The sequence below is a fragment of the Oncorhynchus nerka genome, unplaced genomic scaffold (assembly GCF_034236695.1).
Source record: "Oncorhynchus nerka isolate Pitt River unplaced genomic scaffold, Oner_Uvic_2.0 unplaced_scaffold_1420, whole genome shotgun sequence".
Taxonomy (NCBI): domain Eukaryota; kingdom Metazoa; phylum Chordata; class Actinopteri; order Salmoniformes; family Salmonidae; genus Oncorhynchus; species Oncorhynchus nerka.
Genome location: NW_027039900.1, coordinates 47,204 through 69,083, shown reverse-complemented (window position 1 = coordinate 69,083; position 21,880 = coordinate 47,204). Strand labels below are relative to the sequence as shown.

Here is a 21,880-nt window from a genome sequence, read left to right as displayed (position 1 = left end):
ACTTCAGTGAAGGAGTTTAAGCAGTGCGTTTAATCAACAAGGCTGTAGCAACCAATCTAAGGCTGGTTGTGATAAGAGTAACAATTTTAAGGCAACAGGAAGGAATGTTGAGCATGGAGAGGATGTAAACACAATCAGCATTAACACAGGTAAACAAGGCCATCAGAGCCTTTCTATGTATCTATGGGGGTTGATTCAGCTTAGTCAGAACCCCACAACACACACACAACATTCATGCCTCTGAAGAATAAAGGCAGATATGCAGCGATAGACGCAAGACTTCCATAACATGATATTGTAATGTATATATTGTAATGTATATATTGCTGATACGGATTTAACAAGAACATTTTCCTTCATCGTTTAGCTGAGATTTCCAAAGTAGCTATATTCCCCTACAGATGTAATGTAGAACCATGTGATCCCTAGTTAAAGCAGTTGATGACACAGACTACTTCACACACACTCAAATGATTGGCATCTTACATTCAAAACAGTGAATCCTGAGCTAGAATAACTTTTGAAAACAAATTATTTGGCTTGCTCTAAAAGGATTTGGCTAAAAGCAAATCTACCTGCTAACTGGGCATAAAATTAATGTCGCGGTATGATTGTTTTGTAAAGCATAAACGGAATTTCAATCTTACCCAGTTACATTTGAGGACTTTGTAGCATTCAGCCACTAAAGTATCAACAACAATTACATGAACTAACAAGGTACTGAACATCAAACATCATGGTCCAACCCACTCAGAGAGAGATCTCTGTGTTTAAAGTCTCTCTCTTTCTGTTAGGAGTCTCTTTCTGTCTCCACAGCATGGTGGTGATCTGATGGAGAAGACACATGGTAGACAAGGCTGGTGTGTAATGATGGTGATGAGGAGGAGGAGGATGTATTTTGGTCCATGAGTCCACAACCAGAGTGTTTCTCTGTCTCTCTCCATCTTCTGTATTCCAGTTGTCTCGTATGCATGTGCGTATGTGTTAGAGTTTAGATTTAGATGTGGGTTTGGGACAGGGCTGTAGAGGTTAGGGTGGAGGGGTCAGAGTGCAGTCATGACCTTGTCTCTGTACACCACACTGATGGATCCTGGGAAAGACCCGCTGGACCTCACTGGTACTGACCGATGACTGGGCTCTTGACTCACTGCTACTGCAGCAGGCGCTCTGGACATGGGAAATGACACACACGGTACGCATACACGGTAAGCATACACACACGCATACACACACAGCCTGTCTAAATGATGCAACACATGAATGATGTAACAGTGATATGACGTGAAAGAGACATTCAAAAAGAAAAAGATAGCGGAGATACCAGACAGAGAGAGAGAGAGCACCTCTGGAATGAGAACTCTGGGGACTAGGGGGACTCACTATACACCAGTAAGAAGACAACTGTCTTACCTATGTCTGTCTGTCTGTCTCACCTGTGCGGGGATGTGTGTCCTGAGTGTTGTAGGTAGATGGGGGGTGTGAGGGCTGGGTGCCAAGGCTCATGGGCTATAGGGATGTTACGCTGGTACTGAACAGAGATAGATGGAGAAAAAGACTGAGAAAATATTCAGTTGAATATTGCAGGTGCATTGCCATGGTAATCAGTCACAAAAGTATCCACTGACGTTTCCTTTTTTAACCTTCATATCCATGAGGAACCATTGTGTGTGTGTGTGTGTGTGTGTCTTACTGGGTGTAGACTAGGTTCAGGGCTGGTGTGGGAGCTGAAACAGAACAATATAACTGCTCAATAAGATCACATTTACATACAGATCATTAATCGAAACATATGTAATTTCCATACATTGTTATAAAATGTACATCTTGCTCATTACCATAGTGCTCTTTAACATGAATAGAGGCGAAACATTCAACTCCTCCAGAAAGGACTCGCACCACTGGACTTTCTCCACTTGTGTTACAGCCGGAATTAGAAAACGGATGAAATATGCTCACCGGCCTACATAAAACATCTCATAATGTCCAAGTGGAATTATGCTTTCAGAAATGTTTACAAATGAATTACAAATCAAAAGCTGCAATGTCTTGAGTCAATAAGTATTCAACCCCTTAGTTTAGGCAGCAAGCCAAAATAAATTCAGAAGTAAAAATGTGCTTAACATGTAAAAATAAGTTGCATGGACTCACTGTGTGTGAAATAATATATTTTTTAATGACTACATCATCTCTGTAGCCCGCACATACAATTATCTGTAAGGTCCCTCAGTCGAGCAGTGAATTTCAAACAGATTCAACCACAAAGACCAGGGAGGTTTTACAATGCGGGTATGCTTGTAATTGTTAAGGACTGGGGAGTTTTTCAGGAAAAATAAGAAAATGTGAAGGAGCTAAGCACAGGAAAAATCCTAAAGGAAAACCTGGTCAGTCTGCTTTCCACCAAACACTGGGAGATGAATTCACCTTTCAGCAGGACAATGACCTAAAACCAAATCTATACTGGAGTTGCTTACCAAGACAGTGAATGTTCCTGAGCGGCCGAGTTATAGTTTTAACTGAAATCTGCTTGAAAATCTATGGCAAGACCTGAAAGTGAAAATGGTTGTCTAGCAATGATCAACAACCAATTTGACAGCGCTTGAAGAACTTAGAAAAAAATAATAGGCAAATGTTGCACAATCCAGGTGTGGAAAGTCTTAGAGACTCACCCAGAAAGACTCAGCTGTAATCGCTGCCAAAGGTGATTATAAAATGTATCGACTCAGGTGGTTGAATACTTACCTTATCTAAACATTCGTGTTTTTTATTTATTTTTACAAATGTTCTAATTTTTCTTCCACTTTGACATTAGTATATAATGTGTAGATCGTTGACAGAAAGTTACAATTAAATCCATTTTAATCCCACAACAAAATGTTTAAAAAGGTCAAGGGGTGTGAATACTTTCTAAGGGCTCTGTACATGCTTGGTTGTCCTGTGCTCTCAGGGACCCACCTGATATGTGGTGGTTTGGCTGGAGAGAGGGCTGTAGAGAGAGAGAAAGCCAGGTTACATCAGGTCAGTGAATCAAGCACAGGAGAATTGACATGGGAAACTGCCTGTATGGGTGTTTTACTGTATGGGGGAACTGGGAGCTGTAGGGATGTAAGGTATATGCTATAGTGTGTACTAGGGAGAATATACCAACCCTTGCCACCCAGTGAGTGAGTGCGAGAGGGGTATCTTTTGCTGGGTCGCCTCTCAAACGTACTGGCCCTCCTCAGCCTCCCTCCGTGGGTCGCCTGGTACTCAGTCTTTCCACTGAGAAGGAGAGAGAGAACACTTTATAGGGATACTTCAGGATTTTGGCAGTGAGTCAGATGAACTCGTTGATACCATTTTTATGTCCCTGCTGGGAGCTGTAGGGATTTAGAGCTGTAGGGTATAGGCTATAGTGTACTGGGGAGAATATACCAACCCAGTTTAAAGGAATTTGCTAACTAGCGTTAGCATAATTGCTAACTAGCATTAGCACAATGACTAGACATCTATGGTAACTACTAGCATGCTAGTAGATATAGACTTCCAATCATGCGCTAATGCCAGTTAGCATTGGCTCGTGAAACTGCTGATTGCATCCATAATTAAATAAGATACATAAAAATTGTATCGTTGAGTCAATCTGACTGAGGAAGTAGATAAAGTGCTTCATTGCCAAAACCCCCAAGATTCCCTTTAACGACGATGAACAGTAGCTGGCATCACTGTATTTGGCATGTCAGGATGTACAGAACATTTACATGACTCAACATACTGCGTCCCTGTATGTTGGTGATAGATGCCTGGAATATATCTGAAGAGGTCATTTCAGTTTGACATGTAAACAAACGGCATTTCCCTGTAACCATAGCTTCCATCATGTAACCATAGAGACAGAACTTGCATCTCAGATGGCGCACTAGTCCTCAGTTAGTGCACTACTTTTGACCAGAACCCTACCTAGTCTCAGAGTGCATCAAACATGGCACTCTATTCACTATATAGTGCACCCTAGAACTCTGGTTAAAAGTGGTGCACTATATAGGGAATAGGGTGCCATTTTGGGGACAATCTCTGTTGTAGAGTGTTGGTGCGAGCCCCACCCACCTGAACCTGAAACGTGATCCAAGGCGTGTGAAGTCACTGCTGGAGGCCTTCCCAGCTGTGGGCTGGCGCAGCCGGAAGAAGGCGTGGCTCTCCACAGCACATTTCCACAAGTGTTTACACGTCTTCGAACTGTCCAACTGGAACACAAAGGTGTGCTCCTGCTCCCGCCCCTAAACACACAACAGCCAATCACAATCAAACACCACTCTGACAAAAGCAGTCCAAATATTTCAATGTCAATGAAATGGTCTCTGCTGTCAAGTCAAAAGGTGAAATAGGGGGCGATAACGTACAAGTGTGTAGCCTGTAAATGTGTGGTGGTGTGAAATGGAAATGGTTTTCTTTGCATATATGAGACACCCTCGGAGAGTGGGGTCATGGGCAGGGGTATTTGTGTATTGCTCACCTGATCATCGTCCTCAGTCACCACTAGGGTGAGTCGACTCTTTTTGAAATCCAGGCGGGTGATCTTGGGCCTGGAACACACACACACTTGACATTGCAGACTACGCAGCTGTTTTCAAGAATATATCATTGTGTGTTTTGGAGTGTTCATGTCAAAGTGTGTGTGTGTTTACCAGAAGAAGAGGCCTATCTTGGTGGAGCCCTCAAACACCAGGATGCCAGTGGGAGTCAGACCCAGAGCGTACTCTGCTCCGTCCCTTCCCTGAGGACAACACACAGTCACACACGCTCAGTGCTACTCTACAACATCAAACACTGACAACAGCAGCACACGCACCAACCTTGACAAAGTGCATGTCCACTCCATACAGCTCCAGCCATTTACACTTGTTGAGGAAGCTGGTCTCTGCCTGGGAAGGATCCTTACCCCTGGGGAAACAAAACCACATGCTCAGTCTCTAACACACATACCCTGCCCTCTGGGTGGAATGTCCTCCATATTTCTTGCAGTAATCCAGTTCAGATGTACACAACAGATTAGGGCCTAGGGGTTTATCTGGCCAATAGAGAGAGAGCGGAACTCAGTAGGGTTTCTCTTTGGTTTCTCACTTTCACTGGTGTCATGTCAGCTCAATGAGCCCCAGTGTATGTGTGTGTAATCTGTGTGCGTCATCTAATCTGAGATTGGAGCGATCATACACTAGCAGGGTTAAATACTGCCTGGATTCAATCAAGACGCTCCAGGGATTAATCCCTTGATCCGTCACACAAACAGAGAGGGTGATTTACATTTGATTTTGATACAGGTTTGATACAGCACTAGAAAACACCAGAGTGATACACTCCTCTACCTGCGGGAAGTTAAAGAACCACACATTGTTCATGCGGTTATCACCTGTCCTGTGTTCTTATCCAGACACACCTACAGACTGTTCAGACAGACACCAGAGAAGATGTCCTGTGTTCTTATCCAGACACACCTACAGTCTGTTCAGACAGACACCAGAGAAGATGTCCTGTGTTCTTATCCAGACACACCTACAGACTGTTCAGACAGACACCAGAGAAGATGTCCTGTGTTCTTATCCAGACACACCTACAGACTGTTCAGACAGACACCAGAGAAGATGTCCTGTGTTCTTATCCAGACACACCTACAGTCTGTTCAGACAGACACCAGAGAAGATGTCCTGTGTTCTTATCCAGACACACCTACAGACTGTTCAGACAGACACCAGAGAAGATGTCCTGTGTTCTTATCCAGACACACCTACAGTCTGTTCAGACAGACACCAGAGAAGATGTCCTGTGTTCTTATCCAGACACACCTACAGACTGTTCAGACAGACACCAGTGAAGATGTCCTGTGTTCTTATCCAGACACACCTACAGTCTGTTCAGACAGACACCAGTGAAGATGTCCTGTGTTCTTATCCAGACACACCTACAGTCTGTTCAGACAGACACCAGTGAAGATGTCCTGTGTTCTTATCCAGACACACCTACAGACTGTTCAGACAGACACCAGTGAAGATGTCCTGTGTTCTTATCCAGACACACCTACAGTCTGTTCAGACAGACACCAGTGAAGATGTCCTGTGTTCTTATCCAGACACACCTACAGTCTGTTCAGACAGACACCAGTGAAGATGTCCTGTGTTCTTATCCAGACACACCTACAGACTGTTCAGACAGACACCAGTGAAGATGTCCTGTTGGATGGCGTTTTAACTCACCTTAGGTCCACCCACTTGTTAAAGATGTCTGCCTCCATGGTCTCACTCTGTTTGGGTGTGAAGCGAAACTCTGACACCAGCTCAGGAGAATGCTCTAGAGGGTCACAGTCCCCCAGCTCACCTACACACACACACACACACACACACACACACACACACACACACACACACACACACACACACACACACACACACACACACACACACAAGCACGCACGCGTTATAGTCAGGTGTAAAAGAAACATGAATGCTGATTCCAGAGATAGCGTAGTGTGTAAATCATCACCTACTCTGTAAGCAGTAGGCCCCCAGGTCTACTGAGACATCATATGGACACTTCAACCTGGAGGGAGAGAGGAAGGTTCCAGAGCAGAGAGATCACACCACACACACCGCATGCAGCGTTACTTCCAACACTATCTGTGTTTGTATGTATGTACAGTGCATTCAGAAAGTATTCAGACCCCTTGACCTTTTCCACATTTTGTTACGCTACAGCCTCATTCTAAAATGATTTTTAATTTTTTTAATAAAAAATGTAATGTCCTTATCATCTCACATACAACACCCCATAATGGCATAGCAAAAACAGATTTTAAAAGTATTAAAAAAATGAACTGAAATATTATATTTACATAAGTATTCACACCCTTTACTCAGTACCTTTGGCAGCGATTACAGCCTTTTCTTGGGTATGACGCTTCAAGCTTGGCACACCTGTATTTGGGGAGTTTCTCCCATTCTTGTCTGCAAATCCTCTCAAGTTCGGTCAGGTTGGATGGGGAGCGTCACTGCACGGCTATTTTCAGGTCTCTCCAGAGATGTTCAATTGAGTTCATGTCCGGGCTCTGGCTGGGCCACTCAAGGACATTCAGAGACTTGTCCCGAAGCCATTCCTGCGTTGTCTTGGCTGTGTGCTTAGGGTCACTGTCCTGTTGGAAGGTGAACTTTCACCCCAGTCTGAAATCCTGAGCGCTCTGGAGCAGGTTTTCATCAAGGATCTCTCTGTCCTTTGCTCCATTCATCTTTCCCTCGATCCTGACTAGTCTCCCAGTCCCTGCCACTGAAAATCACCCCCACAGCATGATTCTGCCACCACCATGCTTCACTATAGGGACGGTGCCAGGTTTCCTCCAGATGTGACGCTTGGCATTCAGGCCAAAGAGTTCAATCTTGGTTTCATCAGACCAGAAAATCTTGTTTCATGGTTTGAGAGTTCTTTAGGTGCCTTTTGGCAAACTCCAAGCAGGCTGTCATATGCCTTTTACTGAGGAGTGGCTTCTGTCTGGCCACTCTAACATAAATAACTGATTGGTGGAGTGCTGCAGAGATGGGAGAACCTTCCAGAAGGACAACCATCCCCACAGAGGAACTGGAGCTCAGTCAGAGTGACCATCAGGTTCTCGGTCACCTCCCTGAACAAGGCCCTTCTCCCCCGATTGCTCAGTTTGGCAGTGCGGCCATCTCTCTGAAAAGTCTTGGTGGTTCCAAACTTCTTCCATTTAAGAATGATCGAGGCCACTGTGTTCTTGGGGACCTTCAATGCTGCAGACATTTTTTGGTACCCTTCCCCAGATCTGTGCCTTGACACAATCCTGTCTCTGAGCTCTATGGACAATTCCTTTGACCTCATGGTTTGGTTTTTGCTGACATGCACTGTCAATTGTGGGAACTTTTATAGACAGGTGTGTGCCTTTCCAAATCATGTCCAATCAATTGAATTTACCACAGGTGGACTCCAATCAAGTTGTAGAAACATCTCAAGGATGATCAATGGAAACAAAATGCACGGGAGCTCAATTTCAAGGTCTCACAGCAAAGGGTCTGAATACTTATGTAAATAAGGCATTTTTGTTTTTTATACATTTGCAAACATTTCTAAAAACCTGTTTTTGCTTTGTCATTAAGAGGAATTTTGTGTAGATTGACGAGGGTAAAAAATAATGTAATTCATTTTAGAATAAGGCTGTAACGTAACAAAATGTGGAAAAATGGAAGGGGTCTCAATACTTTCCGAATGCACTGTATGTGTGTGTGTGTGTGTGTGTGTGTGTGTGTGTTGGGAGGAGAGGTCCTTTTCTTTAAATTAGCAGCCCTCTGATGTTCTGATCCTGTACTTTATTATAGAGCTACACACAGGAGAGGAGACACGACCCAGATGGAGAGAGAGAATGAGAGACAGAGAGAGTGAGATAGAGGTTTAGTGTGTGTGTGTGTTAGGAGCTGCTTACTTGCCGGACAGAATGTCTTGTCGAAGCTGCAGCACAAACAGGTACCTGGAACACAGACAAAAGGAGTGAGAATAAAACCACTGATGTAGAATCAATCTTTCTCCCTCTTTCACACTGACTGACAGACAGTCTTTCTCTCTCTCTGAAGAGGTCTCAGACCATTTTGCCTTAATTAGTCTCTTCCCCACTGGACCAAAATCATTAGCTACACTGCCCCCTTACACCTCTACACTACACCGAGGAGGGAGTGAGATTGTGTGAATGAGACAGTATGTATACGAGAGTGTGTGTGTGTGTGTGTATTCATGTGTGCTAGAGTGTGAGTACAGGCAGCCAGTGGTGGTGTTACCTGGTGAACTCCTCATGTAGGTTATTGGGCTCTGAGGAGTAGAACTTCACCCTGAAAAACAGCCTGTATGGAGGACCATCTGAAAAAGAGAAACAGACCAAGCGAGAGAGATTCAAATAGGCGAAAGAAGATAGTCAGGCCAATCTATCATTCTACCACATATTGTATAATTTAAAAAAATACATATATATATATTTTATATATAAATAAAAAACTCTGGGAACACCAGGCACTTAATTTAAAAATTGTCTGGAGACTCGGGTAAGAACCAGGCAGCCCTCTCTGTGAGATGGGCGTTTCCTGACAAAGTAAACATTGGCGTCACCCTGCACCACTCACTAATCACCATGTCAACAGCTGGTAATGAACCACCTGCCTTCCCACTTACCTACACACACACAAACCCACTGTATACAGCGCACACATTAAGTAGAGGACACTACCAACAGTCTGGCAAAAGTAGCTGGCCTTCGCTTGTTATTAACTATACACCACACACACACTAAGAATATTAGATAGTGGGAGTGAATGGACTGACCTCTGATCTGTTTCTTTATGGGCTTGGACACATCCAGCCAGTGCTGCAAGAGACACAAAGAAGTAGACAACAGAATGTTATACATACGAGGGGTTACAACTATCCCAGCTCTGCAGATTGTGCTGTGAAGAGACAGAATCATTAGAGCATTTGTTTTGGTACTGTCCATATGTAGCTTGTTTTTGGTCGCAGGTCCAGGAATGGCCCAAGAATTGCAACATTTACCTGCAGCTAACACTTCAAATTGCACTGCTGGGTGATCTGAAAAGTCATAGTCAATCAATCAATAATATAACACTTTGTCAAACTTGTTTCTTTATTTTACAATCTGTAGAAACTATGAGAATAGAAAGGTTCAGAACATTTGTGAAACATCACAGCTGAAAAATAAATGGCAAATAGAAATCAAAACAGGATTGTGGTCAAAGACAGATGGGATGGGTTCAGAGAATGTATTTATTTATTAACCCTTATTTTACCAGGTAAGTTGACTGAGAACACATTCTCATTAACAGCAACGACCTGGGGAATAGTTACAGAGGAGAGGAATGAGCCAATTGTAAGCTGGGGATGATTAGGTGGCCATGATGGTATGAGGGCCAGATTGGGAATTTATACAGGACACCGGGGTTAACACGTCTACTCTTACAATAAGTGCCATGGGATCTTTATTGACCATAGAGAGTGAGGACACTCTTAACGTCCCAGGACACCCTACACAGGGCAATGTCCCCAATCACTGCCCTGGGGCATTGGGATACATATATTTATTTTTAGACCAGAAGAAAGGGTGCTTCCTACTGGCCCTCCAACACCACTTCCAGCTGCATCTGGTCTCCCATCCAGGACCAACACTGCTTAGCTACAGAAGCAGGCCAGCAGCATAACACCCTGCATCCCACTGCTGGGGGGGGGGTTCCGAGATAGATGGGAGGGGTTCCGAGATAGATGGGAGGGGTGAGTGGAGCTGAAGGCTGAGACTCAAAACAAACAAAAGATGACTATTGTAAAATACATTGTGTCCGTAATATGTATAAGCTGGAAGTAGAAGCCTAAGTGTTGTTGTCCATTACTTTACTCCAATTAGGGAGGGGTGGTAGAGGAAAATAATAAAGGAAAATATAAAACGTGTATGGGGGATTGGAAATGATGCAGACAATTACATTGATAGAACCCACAATCTATCTGCAATACTAAAGCTGATCTACCCCATAGAATAAAAAGTAGAGAGAGAGAGACAGCGACAGGCAGAGAGAGACAGGCAGAGAGACAGCGACAGGCAGAGAGACAGCGACAGGCAGAGAGACAGCGACAGGCAGAGAGACAGCGACAGGCAGAGAGAGAGAGAATATGACAGATAGCTGGAGCGTCAGATCAATCATTTTAACACCACACTGTGATTGATTTAACTAGTGTCATTACATCATAGGGAATCCCCTCAGCAATGGCAGGTTGTGGTGTGTGTGTTCAGAGGCTTTATGTATATCTACTCACTGAGACTTGTTCTGGGTCCATGAACTGCAGTCCAAAGTAGTCAGCCTCCACCAGGTCCAGATGATACCTGATCTGGTCAAACAGCTCCTGGCCCTTTGACCTTTTCTATTAAACACACACATGTATTATAGTCACAATAGGGAGGCTAGAGAATAAACAGCCTAGACCTTGTGAGTGGATATGGAGCAGAATGAGTGTGGGTCATTACTGCATCTGGGGCAGAATCAGAGGGAGAAGACCTGAGGGAGAAGCTATAATTCAGGCCTTTGTCTTTGAAACACCCACAATCCATAGTGCCCTTGAGCTGAACACCCACCAAGATGCAATTTCTTTAACTACTAAAAAGCTGCACCCCTCAAAGTGTGTTTTTAAAAGAGAGAGGATAACCTTGTACTTTGTTCCCTGATAACAAGTATGAACCTGCCAACCTGTGTGTGTGGTTATGGAGTGGGAGGTCACAATAAATAAACTCTTGCCCTTCCTGTTCCTCTCCAGCTCTTGTCAAAGCACAGCACAACAAAACACACACACTCCCAAACCAGCCCCTACCCAAAGCCCTTTCCTTAGACAGACATTCCCCCTAGATATCATCCCCAAAGCTCCTGTGTAGATCTGGATTAGACAGCAGGTGCAAGTAAAATGGGACAAAGTCCACCAAGCCTAAAGAAAGGCAGAAAAGGTGAACACCATAGTTTTAGTACCCATCAAATAATCTCTAGATGAGTGTTTAGGGGGTAGTGTCTAGCTGAAAGTGCCTAAGGGCATAGCACTGGGGTGTTGAGGGTGCTACAGCACCCCCTGATAAATCACAAGAAAAACATTTTAAATACCTAATATTTTTTTCACAAAATGAAATGTCGTGCCCCTGGCCTTTACTACTCCTGTATGAGCACCCCCACCCCTAAACATCTTCCCCTAGGGAGGTCGATTTTGTATGAAGACAAGAGTTCAATTGAATTCATTTCAACTCAATACACCTGTAGATGAATCCCTGAGGGAAGATTCAGCAGTCATGTTCAGGCTTGTTCCTGTTAGAGCGCTATATAGACTCTGGTTTCAGTCAGCTGATGTCTGATGGCCGTTAGCAGGAGCTAGTTCTAATTAACAAGAGAAATCAAAGGAAATAGTCCTTACATACACAAGCCTGTATTCTCTAAGGCAAAGTTACAGCCTACTGTTTGGATTAGATTGAATGTGATATTACTGAATGTACTGTTTAGTTCTGAAGAGGATGCTTTCCACACACTGCAAGAAATCATCTCCGGAGTCAAACTTCATAAAGCACATTAACTACACCATGGCTCCACGCACCTGCAGCGCACTAATTTAACTTCAACAATTTACATCTTCACAAACAGTGAATTGCTCTCATGTTCTGATGTAATTGTCTATTTGCCAGATAATTTTTTGCCTGATACAAATCAAACGTATTATCATAACGATAAACTACTAGCATCTCTACTGTAACATTAGGTCATAGGTTCTCCATCTATGACCTTTTGATTCCCTCAGCAGTCTGACTTCCTGTATGTATTCAAAAGGTGACGCATGAGACGGCTTCACTGACCACGATGACACACGCACAAACTCAACCTTTAAGATAAGTTTTAATACAACATGACACACACGTCTACGTCTCCCCTGGACACACACATTCTCTCTGTCACAGCGCCACGAGATCAATCACACCACTCCCTCACAGAGACAAGAGAGAGACAGAGATAGAAAACTGAGGATGGCGGGAAGGAGGCAGAGAGGGAGGGAGATGGGCAGAGAGGGAGGGAGATGGGCAGAGAGGGAGGGAGATGGGCAGAGAGGGGGAGGGGCAGAGAGGGGGAGATGGGCAGAGAGGGAGGGAGGGAGATGGGCAGAGAGGGAGGGAGGGAGATGGGCAGAGAGGGAGGGAGGGAGATGGGCAGAGAGGGAGGGAGGGAGATGGGAAGAGAGGGAGGGAGGTTTCTCTGAGGTAGGCAGCTTCCTGCCAACAGTCAGAATGGGGAAGTAATGTGGTGAATTGGCTAATCACAACACCATCTGTAAACCTACCCCTAACTGCACAGAACACACACAATGACAGGTGTTAAAACTCCATGGTGCTGAATGACCTAAACCATAGAAGTCACTTTATATTCTGTTGAGAGAAATATGTCTTAAAATAATATGGAGACACCACACACACACTCACTGGAATATCAACGTTAACGTCCGACCCATCCAGCAGCAGCACGCGGCAGGTCATTGCATCCTTGTCGGTCCCAGCCGCCGGGATGTGCACGGCCGCTCCCCCTGTCACCACGGCGGGCGCGTGGACGACCTGCTGTTGGTGCGCGAGGAGCGCGGGGTTCGCGGTTCCCCCTCTTCCTTTCCCGTCCCGTTCGTCCGCTGTCTGAAACCGTCTGCGCGAGCGATGGCTAAACGTCCGGCGTAGGAAACCCATCATCTTTCCAATTGTTAATTCTACCCACAGCGCGAGCACCGTGTTCGGTGTCCACGGGGAGGCTTACTACACGGAAACAATGTGTGTGGCGTTTGTCCCACTGCCACCACCCCGGGGCGAAGAGTCCCTCACCGCAGGCACGGAGGCTTCAGGCTGCCGCTGAACCCTGAAATTCGGCAGCCGTGGGGATCTCCAGCAGCATAATTGAGCAGGACCCGATAATTCGGCATAAAAAAAAAGCAACCAGTTGAATTTCCAAATAATTTATTCTGTTTCAATAGTGAACTCACTCACGGAAGCACACACCCCCTCTTCGTCTCCTCTCGCCGTTTGTCCCCGCTCGCGCACCTGCTGTTGCACAGATTCTGAAATCCTGGAGAAATCTCGAGCAGCTCCGCAGCGGGCGTCCCTATAGTCTCACATACCGAGGAATGAGGTTACAATCTCCCGGGACGCGTTTACCTAAACCCGTGGCCGGTATTATTTAATCCTCTCACGAAGAACCGAAACTGCTCCACCTCACAGGTAAGTCAACCAGAGAAACTGGACAAACAGCATGCTTTGCGCCTGCGTAAAAACAACGCAGAACAAACTTTTTTTTATATACTGGGGCCAGGTTTTGTCAGCGAAGCAGCGCTCCCTGCCGGCCAGAGGCGACACCACGGCCAGCGCGGTGGAGGACAAACAAGAGGGACAATGTAATGTTGAGAACAAGCAAAAAATAATGCAATTTCAGAACAAACAGGTAGGATTATGGTTTAGCCGAGGGATTCAAGCAGAAAGAAACGCACACACCAGTGAACGTGCAGAGAGTTCACCTCTCCTAAAACAAATATTAATTTGACTAACTCCGGATATCTGCCTGCTATGGTTGTTTAGTAGTAATGGCTACTCTGCCCCTCAAATCTTTCTATGATACCAGTAGACTGTACAACATGGTCTGGGACTTATGTTGACACTGAACTGGAGTGTGCATCTAAGGCAGGTCACAGGAATGTGTTTAAATGGGGTCTAACTACACTGCAGCCTGTAGGACTCCACTCCTACAATGTTTTGATATGTGCAGGCGACTCCACAGACCACAAATATACATAAAAATGGACCTGGAACTGATATCACATATCTTTCATCTGTAAAATTCACTCTGAGAATGTAAGATACGATCAACTGACTTTCACCCCGTCAACAAACAGACAAAGAGCTCCAAGTAGATGTCAGTGTGTTTATTCAATCATTTAGGGAAGGTGGGAGCGGGTGTAGTGTGTGGTGGCTCTGGCAGTGTTCATCTCTACTGTGAATCCACTGGAAGCCTCAACACTCTCCCAACAATACAGACAGACGAGTCAATCTCTCTAGTCTAGAAAAGGCCTAATTCTATAGCCTCCACTCAGGAGGAACTAGCCACGGGCCACCATTAGGAAGGCTATATAGCCTCCACTCAGGAGGAACTAGCCACGGGCCACCATTAGGAAGGCTATATAGCCTCCACTCAGGAGGAACTGGCCGCGGGCCACCATTAGGAAGGCTATATAGCCTCCACTCAGGAGGAACTAGCCGAGGGCCACCATTAGGAAGGCTATATAGCCTCCACTCAGGAGGAACTAGCCACGGGCCACCATTAGGAAGGCTATATAGCCTCCACTCAGGAGGAACTAGCCGAGGGCCACCATTAGGAAGGCTATATAGCCTCCACTCAGGAGGAACTAGCCACGGGCCACCATTAGGAAGGCTATATAGCCTCCACTCAGGAGGAACTAGCCGAGAACCACCATTAGGAAGGCTATATAGCCTCCACTCAGGAGGAACTAGACACAGGCCACCATTAGGAAGGCTATATAGCCTCCACTCAGGAGGAACTAGCCACGGGCCACCATTAGGAAGGCTATATAGCCTCCACTCAGGAGGAACTAGCCGAGGGCCACCATTAGGAAGGCTATATAGCCTCCACTCAGGAGGAACTAGCCGAGGACCACCATTAGGAAGGCTATATAGCCTCCACTCAGGAGGAACTAGACACAGGCCACCATTAGGAAGGCTATATAGCCTCCACTCAGGAGGAACTAGCCACGGGCCACCATTAGGAAGGCTATATAGCCTCCACTCAGGAGGAACTAGCCACGGGCCACCATTAGGAAGGCTATATAGCCTCCACTCAGGAGGAACTAGCCACGGGCCACCATTAGCAAGGCTATATAGCCTCCACTCAATAGGAACTAGCCACGGGCCACCATTAGGAAGGCTATATAGCCTCCACTCAGGAGGAACTAGCCGAGGGCCACCATTAGGAAGGCTATATAGCCTCCACTCAGGAGGAACTGAGATACAGTCTTCAGTCACTCATACAGTAGCACTTTGGTCCAGAGAATTACAAAAAAACAAAAAAAAGACCTTTGCAGTACATGGTCCTTCCTGCTAGCGGTGCTCTATGGCTAACATAAGGATAGGACTAGCTGAGCACATTCGACACTATGGCTCGTTATGTGCTGTAGCAACAGAAGGCTAGCCGTTGCCGAGCACTTAAGGCTAGTGGAGTGCTATGGCTCTCTAAGGCTACAGCCTAGCGGTCCTCTTCTCCTGTTAGCCTAGCGCTGGGGCTAGCAGTACTCTTCTCCTGTTAGCCTAGCATTGTGGATAGCTGTCCCCCCACCTCCTGTTAGCCTAGCATTGTGGATAGCTGTCCCCCCACCTCCTGTTAGCCTAGCATTGTGGATAGCTGTCCCCCCATCCTGCTGTTAATGGTCCATTAGCAGTGCTGAGGGTGGTGCTGCAGAATGGTCTCCTCTCGCTCTCTGTAGACACGCAGGATGGCCTCACACATAAACCGGAACTGACACTTGAACACAAAAACAGTCCAGTCACATACAAACATACCAAAGGAAGTTGCAGACATAGTCATTAGGGTTTCAATGATGATCTTGGGAGGAGAGTAGCTAATGGTTAGACGTATAGGCGTGTGTGTACCGTGGTCTGGATCATCATGGCCCTCTGGTCTCGGAGCGTCCTGATGATGTCCAGAGGGAACACAGGTTGACCGCTCTCCAACAGCGACAACGCCGTCTCCATGGTAATGAGAACACCTGTACGCCCAATCCCTGCGCTGCAATTACATCAACAACATACATGAGGTGTTATAAATCTTGTAACCCTAGTGTGTGTGTGTGTGTGTGTGTGTACCTGCAGTGCACCATAAGTGGTGTGTCTCCTGTCCTCCTCTCTCTAACAGAGGTGATGAACAGCAGGAAGTCTGAGGGGTCATCAGGTACACCATGGTCTGGCCATGCTACATACTGCAGGTGGGTCACCGAACGCTCCTCTTCCAGCTGGAAACACACACACACACACACACAGGATAAACAGATGGAAAACAGCTGAGAGAACCCCCCCCCCCATCTGTCTCTCATTAAAGATATTTTCATAAATTAACTTGGATATGTGATGATTGTAATGGGAGAGATGGATGGAATGTGAGGAGAGAAACTGAGAAAAGTATAGGGTATGGTAACTCGTTAGTTACTGTGATGAAGGAGAGATGGAGGAGGAGAGTAGAGGGAGAGAGGAAAGATGAGATGGAGAGAGGCAGAGATGGAGGAGAGTAGAGGGAGAGATGAGGAGAGGGAGAGATTGAGGAGGAGTGTGTTGTCCAGCCTGTGGTCCATGCAGGGATTAACTGACAGCCAGAGGAACAGATGGGTCTGCACAGCAGTGTAGTGTGTGTGTGTGTGTGTGTGTACTCTTTGGCAGGCTATTATTGTAAAGGAGAACATGTTCTATATTAACCTCTGTGTTGTAAAGGTAAATAAACAATGCTAATGGAAGCAGAAACACATGGAGCTGGATGGGGATAGTTTGGTCAATGTTTCCTGTGGAGAACACACACACACCTGTTATGTGAGCCAGGTCATGTTTTTGTGTTACCTGTGTGTGTGTGAGGGTGAACTGGCGTGTGACGTAGGCCAGGTTGCATTCCTCAGAGTGGCAGCTGACCCTCAGGTACCCATAATCCCTCACTTCAGGAGGGTGTGGCCAGTACTGGTGGCACTTAGTCTGAAATACACACACATACATACAAACACATATGATATATTTTGACATTCATTAATATTTATTTACTATAGAGGCTGTAATCTTTAAGCTCTGAGAAATGTTATTTTACTGAGCTGTGTTTCATATTTCTGAGTCAGTGCTTCACTCACTGTGTTCTCCCAAACATCTCAGGACATTTTCAGGGCCAGTACTTGTATTACATCAGGAGATGAGTGGAAACTGACTGTCAGCATGAATGTATGTGTATATGTGTGTGTGTGTGTGCGTGCGATAAACCAGGGCACTTGTGGAATATCAGCAAGACAATCAATCAGTGAGAGCTTCAGGTTACCAAGCAACAGGCAGGCAAAGACGCAGACAGCGACTCACAATGAGCCTGGGACCTTGGTAAACCTGTATGTGCTGTACCCATTCTCATTCACTAAATGTGTTTCACTCTTTGAAAGAGAGAGCGTCCGTGTGCATACCCGTCCTCTCTCGGTGAGTGTGGTGAGCATGATGATGGTGTGTGTGTGTTGCTCCCACACACTCTGCCAGAAGTGAGTGCAGGTCTGAGGCAGCGGTCCTTGAGCTGCAATGTAGCGCAGACACACACCAGACCCTGGGGGCATCACCTGAGACACACACACAGCATGACTATACACAAACCAACAAGGATAACACACACACACACACACACAGCATCACTATACACAAACAAGCCAACAAAGACAACACTAAACACAGTGTGTACTGACCGTGATGTGGCTTGCATTGATGTAGTCCTCTTGGTCCTGAAGTACCACTCTGGAGATGTCATCTGACAGAACAAAGAATTAGAGATGGAGTCAGAACCAGGGCCCTCCAGACCCACCCAAACCACCGTACCAGCTCAACAAACAAAGCACCAGTGTCCTGTCCTCCAGCTCCACAGATTCAGGACATTAGGGAAGATGGGTACACTGGCATGTCGAGTCACTCCTACTAGGACACACAGTGTGTGAGATGGTGTGTGTACTCACAGGGCAGCACGTCCTTGTATCTGTTCTTGTCTGTGTTCTCAGGGAGACGAGCGCAGGCTACTGACAGGCCAGGCTTCCTCATGTACAGGTTCTACAACACACACATTACCACCATCACTCACCATGCTCTTCTGTCTGGATTGTCAACAGCAGGTCTTATTGACAAGTTATTCCCAAAGTGCATCTGTTACATTTAACGCAGAAGCAAGTCCCTTTCATAGTGTTGTTGTCTAACTAAAACACACCTCGAAGTGGAAGGTGAGAGTGCCTGTCTGGATTCCCCTCTCCAGTTGTTTCATGGACTCTTCAAGTGTCTGGCCTTGTTCTGATTGGCCAGGCAGAAGCAGTGGATCACCGTGTGATTGGCCAGTCAGAGACAGGGCAGAGGGAAACTGCAGCAGGGGGGCCACACGCCCTGGACCTAAACACACACACACAGTGTGTTACCTGCATCAGTGTCTGATTAGCAGGCCCATTCTCTTGCTCTCTCTAGTGTGTGTTACCTTTGCGTCGTATAAGCAGAGCCAGTTCTCTGGAGTGGGACTCTCTGCTGGCTCTTATAAACATGACCACCTGGTCATGCGTGTGTTCAGAGATGTCGCGACCGTTGATCAGCACGACCTGGTCACCTTCCAACAACCTTGGCTCAACCCGCCCCGCCTACAATCAATTCATCAACAAGTCAAATCACATTGGATTAATCTAAAGTACTGTTTACAAATGCATTATCTACACAGGCAAACCAGAACACACTTACAGGGGAGTCAGGGTTGACCTGGGATATGGCCAGGGACATCTTCTGGTCCACGCCACCCTGAGAAGAGGAACAGTCAGGGATACAGGAATGGTACTGCATGTAAGAGAGTAGGTGTGTGATTAATTGAAGGGGAGACTCACTTTGACATTGAAACCAAACTTTCCATCGTGATCAGGAGCGAGACGCACCAATAGCAGGTCGCCATCACCAAGAGCACGCTGCAACACACACAGAGTTTACTGAGTCTGGCACACACAGATGAGATACTTTATCACAAATACTGGATCACTCCCTTGTCTGTCTGGGTAACTGACCTTGTCCCGGTAGTGAGAGGTGGCCTTAATGTCTTCCTCTCCTGTGCTGATGTCATCAACCTGCGACCATCCACCTCCTTGGCTGCGAGTGCCAGAAACATTAAGATAGATACTGTGTTCAGAACTGACTCCAACATGAGAACTGTACTTTACACTGGTACACACACGGTATGAAATTGTGTGTGTGTGTGTGTGTCTGACCTGTGTGTAGGCGTGCTCTCCTGGCTGCCCCTGCTGCTGCTGAGGGAGACCCTGTAGGTGTAAAAGACATCCTCCCCCTCCGACATGTCGTGCAGGTCATTGTTCAGCTCCACTGAGGAGGGGCGGGGTTTACAGGGGCCATGACGCACGCGAGGACTCCGCCTAACAGAGAGAGAGAGAAGGTACGATGAAGTTACCCCTAGTCACAGCTACCCCTTACATGGTATCTCCTGCTGTAGCAGTGTGTGAGGCTGTGGTGTCGGTAGTACCAGTTGGGTGTGAGCGGGGGGGATCGGGAAGGTAGGCTCTTGGTCTCCAGGTGTTCTGACGAGGTGGATCCCCTCAGAGCTGGGTTCCACTCCATCCCACCCATCACTTTCTTACACACTGGACCACTGCAGAGGAGACAGTGTGTGTGCAGATGAGTAAAAGAAAGACAGAAAGATAGTGTGTATGATGGGTGTGTGTGTGTGCGCGCTTGCCTGTCTGTTTTAGTGTTGCCCAAGGCCCAGTGTTGTGAGAGCAGCTTGTTGTGTATCTGGGTTGCCAGGTTGGTGCGGTGTGGGCTACGGGTTGCCAGGTTGGTGTGGAAAAAGCAGTGATGGTCCACACATGACCTCCACAGGTTCTTACAGGCCCTGGGGCACGGCAAGACCAGGCTCACCACACAGTCCTGCGTCTCCCCCTGGAACACACACCCACACACACAGGTTATGAAGACAACACTAAGGTCAGCCAATAGGAGAGCAGGACACAATTTTGAGCCAATCAGGACTCACATGTTTGCGTCTGAGCTGCATAAGGAAGCGTTTCCTCTTGAAGGATATCTTGATGATGTTCACCCTGCAGGAGACAATACACACTCAGGGTGTGTATTTGCATGTGGTGTGTGTGTGTGTCTGATCAGAAGTCCAGGTGCTCACCAGGGGAAGAAACTGGAGCAAATCATGTTACAGAAGATAGCCACGCCCCCTGAGGCCAATCCCACCAATAGAGGGGAACTGTCAGAGTCCTGAGAGAAAGAAAGAGATGGAAACATGAGAGGGAGAAGAGGGAAGACAAGGGTGAGTCAGAGGGAGACATATGGAGGTACTTACCATGGCAGTGTGTAGCTCCACTCCATACATCTCCAGAGTTCTTGCTGTGTTGAGAAAACACAGCTCTGCCTCACTCTGCTTCAGCCCCCTGAAACAGCCCATGAGTAGGATAGGTTGGTATCAGCATTAAGCTAACAGCTCCACCATGTCCTCTAGTAGGCTAGGGGGGTGCTGTACACGTGCCTGGTGTGGGTGTGTACCTGTGCCCTGGGTACAGAGCCTCCACTCTAGACAGGAAGTCATCATCCTGCTCCGGGAGGAAGTGGCTTTTGGACAGGTAACCAGGGAGAAGGTCTGGGGAGTAGTCACCTAGCTCAGCTACAACACAGAGAAAGAAGGGGAGAAAGAGAGAGAAGGAGAGAGGGGGGGTGAGAGAGAGAAGGGGGGGGGGGGTGAAACAGATTATGTTAAACCTCCAGACAGACAACACACTAAAAAGACCAAAGAAGAGTGTAACTTACACTGCACAGCATAGGAGGCCAGTACTACAGCTGCACTCAGAGGACACTTCAACCTGCAGGACACACACACACACTTTCTCAATGTAACGTCACATTGTTTACACCACTAGGTGGAGTAAGAGGGAATGCATGTGTAGGTGGGAGCTCGTAGTGTCTGACCTGCCCTCTCTGATGTCACTCCTGATCTGGAGGAAGTACATATGTCTGAAGACACACAAGACAGTAAAGGAGACATTATCTAAATCACACATGTACAGTACAAGCTAATGACACACACTCTCTCAACAGTCTACAGGTACACACACACTCTCTCTCAACAGTCTACAGGTACACACAGACACTATACATAGTCTACAGGTGCGCGCACACACACACAGGGGCTCTGAAACCAGGTCTCCCATAGGAGAACCAAACCTCTTGACCATTAGACCAAGAGGAAATTCCCTATTGGGCCAAAGGTTCCAGTGAATTTGAAGTGTCAGGCAGGGCTACCTCATCACGAGGCCATGATCTCTCATGTCCATACCTGGTCTGGTCATGCTGTAGAGAGTTGGGGTCTGAGATGAAGAATCGGACTCGGAGGGTCAGGTAGAATGGAGAGACAACTCCTGTAGGACAGAGACGCTGTTAGAGACAGCCCAATGACCTCTGACCTTAATAATCCGTCACCCCTGACCTTAATATGACCCCCACAATCCTTCCACAGAATTCGATCTTATATTTATCATTTAT

General features: G+C 46.5%; 3 protein-coding genes across 10 annotated transcripts in view; all 3 read right to left on the bottom strand.

Annotated features, from left to right (window-relative positions):
• Positions 1-11: 11 nt before the first annotated feature.
• On the bottom strand, positions 12-13,888 carry epb41l4b (erythrocyte membrane protein band 4.1 like 4B). 8 transcript variants are annotated; one of them, XR_010462714.1, is made up of 17 exons: positions 13,022-13,880; positions 10,837-10,941; positions 9,343-9,385; positions 8,805-8,883; positions 8,456-8,500; positions 6,515-6,567; positions 6,225-6,345; positions 4,830-4,917; positions 4,662-4,750; positions 4,490-4,559; positions 4,084-4,253; positions 3,146-3,258; positions 2,902-2,983; positions 1,836-1,912; positions 1,691-1,724; positions 1,434-1,528; positions 1,080-1,167 (listed from the first exon to the last, which is right to left on the bottom strand). XR_010462714.1 is itself a non-coding variant. In XM_065015464.1 (16 exons), the coding sequence occupies exons 1-16, from the start codon at positions 13,274-13,276 to the stop codon at positions 1,044-1,046; spliced, it is 1,566 nt and encodes a 521-aa protein (XP_064871536.1). In that variant the 5' UTR covers positions 13,277-13,862; the 3' UTR covers positions 12-1,043. The 8 variants fall into 8 exon arrangements, 5 of the variants coding, with proteins under 5 accessions (XP_064871536.1, XP_064871537.1, XP_064871539.1 ...); XR_010462715.1 differs by having other exon boundaries at positions 2,953-2,983; positions 13,022-13,873; XM_065015464.1 differs by lacking the exon at positions 1,836-1,912 and having other exon boundaries at positions 12-1,167; positions 13,022-13,862.
• A 593-nt stretch (positions 13,889-14,481) lies between these two features.
• LOC115115375 (tyrosine-protein phosphatase non-receptor type 3-like) lies at positions 14,482-21,752 on the bottom strand. The gene is made up of 22 exons (XM_065015463.1): positions 21,675-21,752; positions 21,308-21,352; positions 21,149-21,201; positions 20,888-21,005; positions 20,688-20,775; positions 20,514-20,602; positions 20,370-20,433; positions 20,073-20,275; positions 19,860-19,985; positions 19,591-19,752; positions 19,390-19,471; positions 19,216-19,293; positions 19,076-19,132; positions 18,822-18,978; positions 18,564-18,739; positions 18,319-18,409; positions 18,055-18,116; positions 17,785-17,931; positions 17,189-17,317; positions 16,448-16,593; positions 16,235-16,370; positions 14,482-16,106 (listed from the first exon to the last, which is right to left on the bottom strand). Exons 2-22 carry the CDS (start codon positions 21,346-21,348, stop codon positions 16,017-16,019), a joined length of 2,295 nt encoding a protein of 764 aa, XP_064871535.1. The 5' UTR covers positions 21,349-21,352; positions 21,675-21,752; the 3' UTR covers positions 14,482-16,016.
• LOC135568762 (coiled-coil domain-containing protein 8 homolog) overlaps positions 21,637-21,880 on the bottom strand; it is a 6,160-nt gene continuing 5,916 nt past the window's right edge. Inside the window, exon 5 of the mRNA XM_065015469.1 lies at positions 21,637-21,705. Coding sequence (XP_064871541.1) covers positions 21,637-21,705 — 69 coding nt within the window. The remainder of the gene's footprint in view (positions 21,706-21,880) is intronic.

Coding starts and splice junctions, on each gene's coding strand:
- LOC115115375 (XM_065015463.1), bottom strand. CDS start 21,348: ATGTACTTCCTCCAGATCAGGAGTGACATCAGAGAGGGCAG. Junction 18,740..18,821: donor TCTGCTTATACGACGCAAAG/GTAACACACACT, acceptor GTGTGTGTTTAG/GTCCAGGGCGTGTGGCCCCC. Junction 17,932..18,054: donor TCAATGCAAGCCACATCACG/GTCAGTACACAC, acceptor TGTGTGTCTCAG/GTGATGCCCCCAGGGTCTGG.
- epb41l4b (XM_065015464.1), bottom strand. CDS start 13,276: ATGATGGGTTTCCTACGCCGGACGTTTAGCCATCGCTCGCGCAGACGG. Junction 9,386..10,836: donor TGGACCCAGAACAAGTCTCA/GTGAGTAGATAT, acceptor TGTCTCTTGCAG/CACTGGCTGGATGTGTCCAA. Junction 4,560..4,661: donor AAGATAGGCCTCTTCTTCTG/GTAAACACACAC, acceptor TGTGTGTTCCAG/GCCCAAGATCACCCGCCTGG.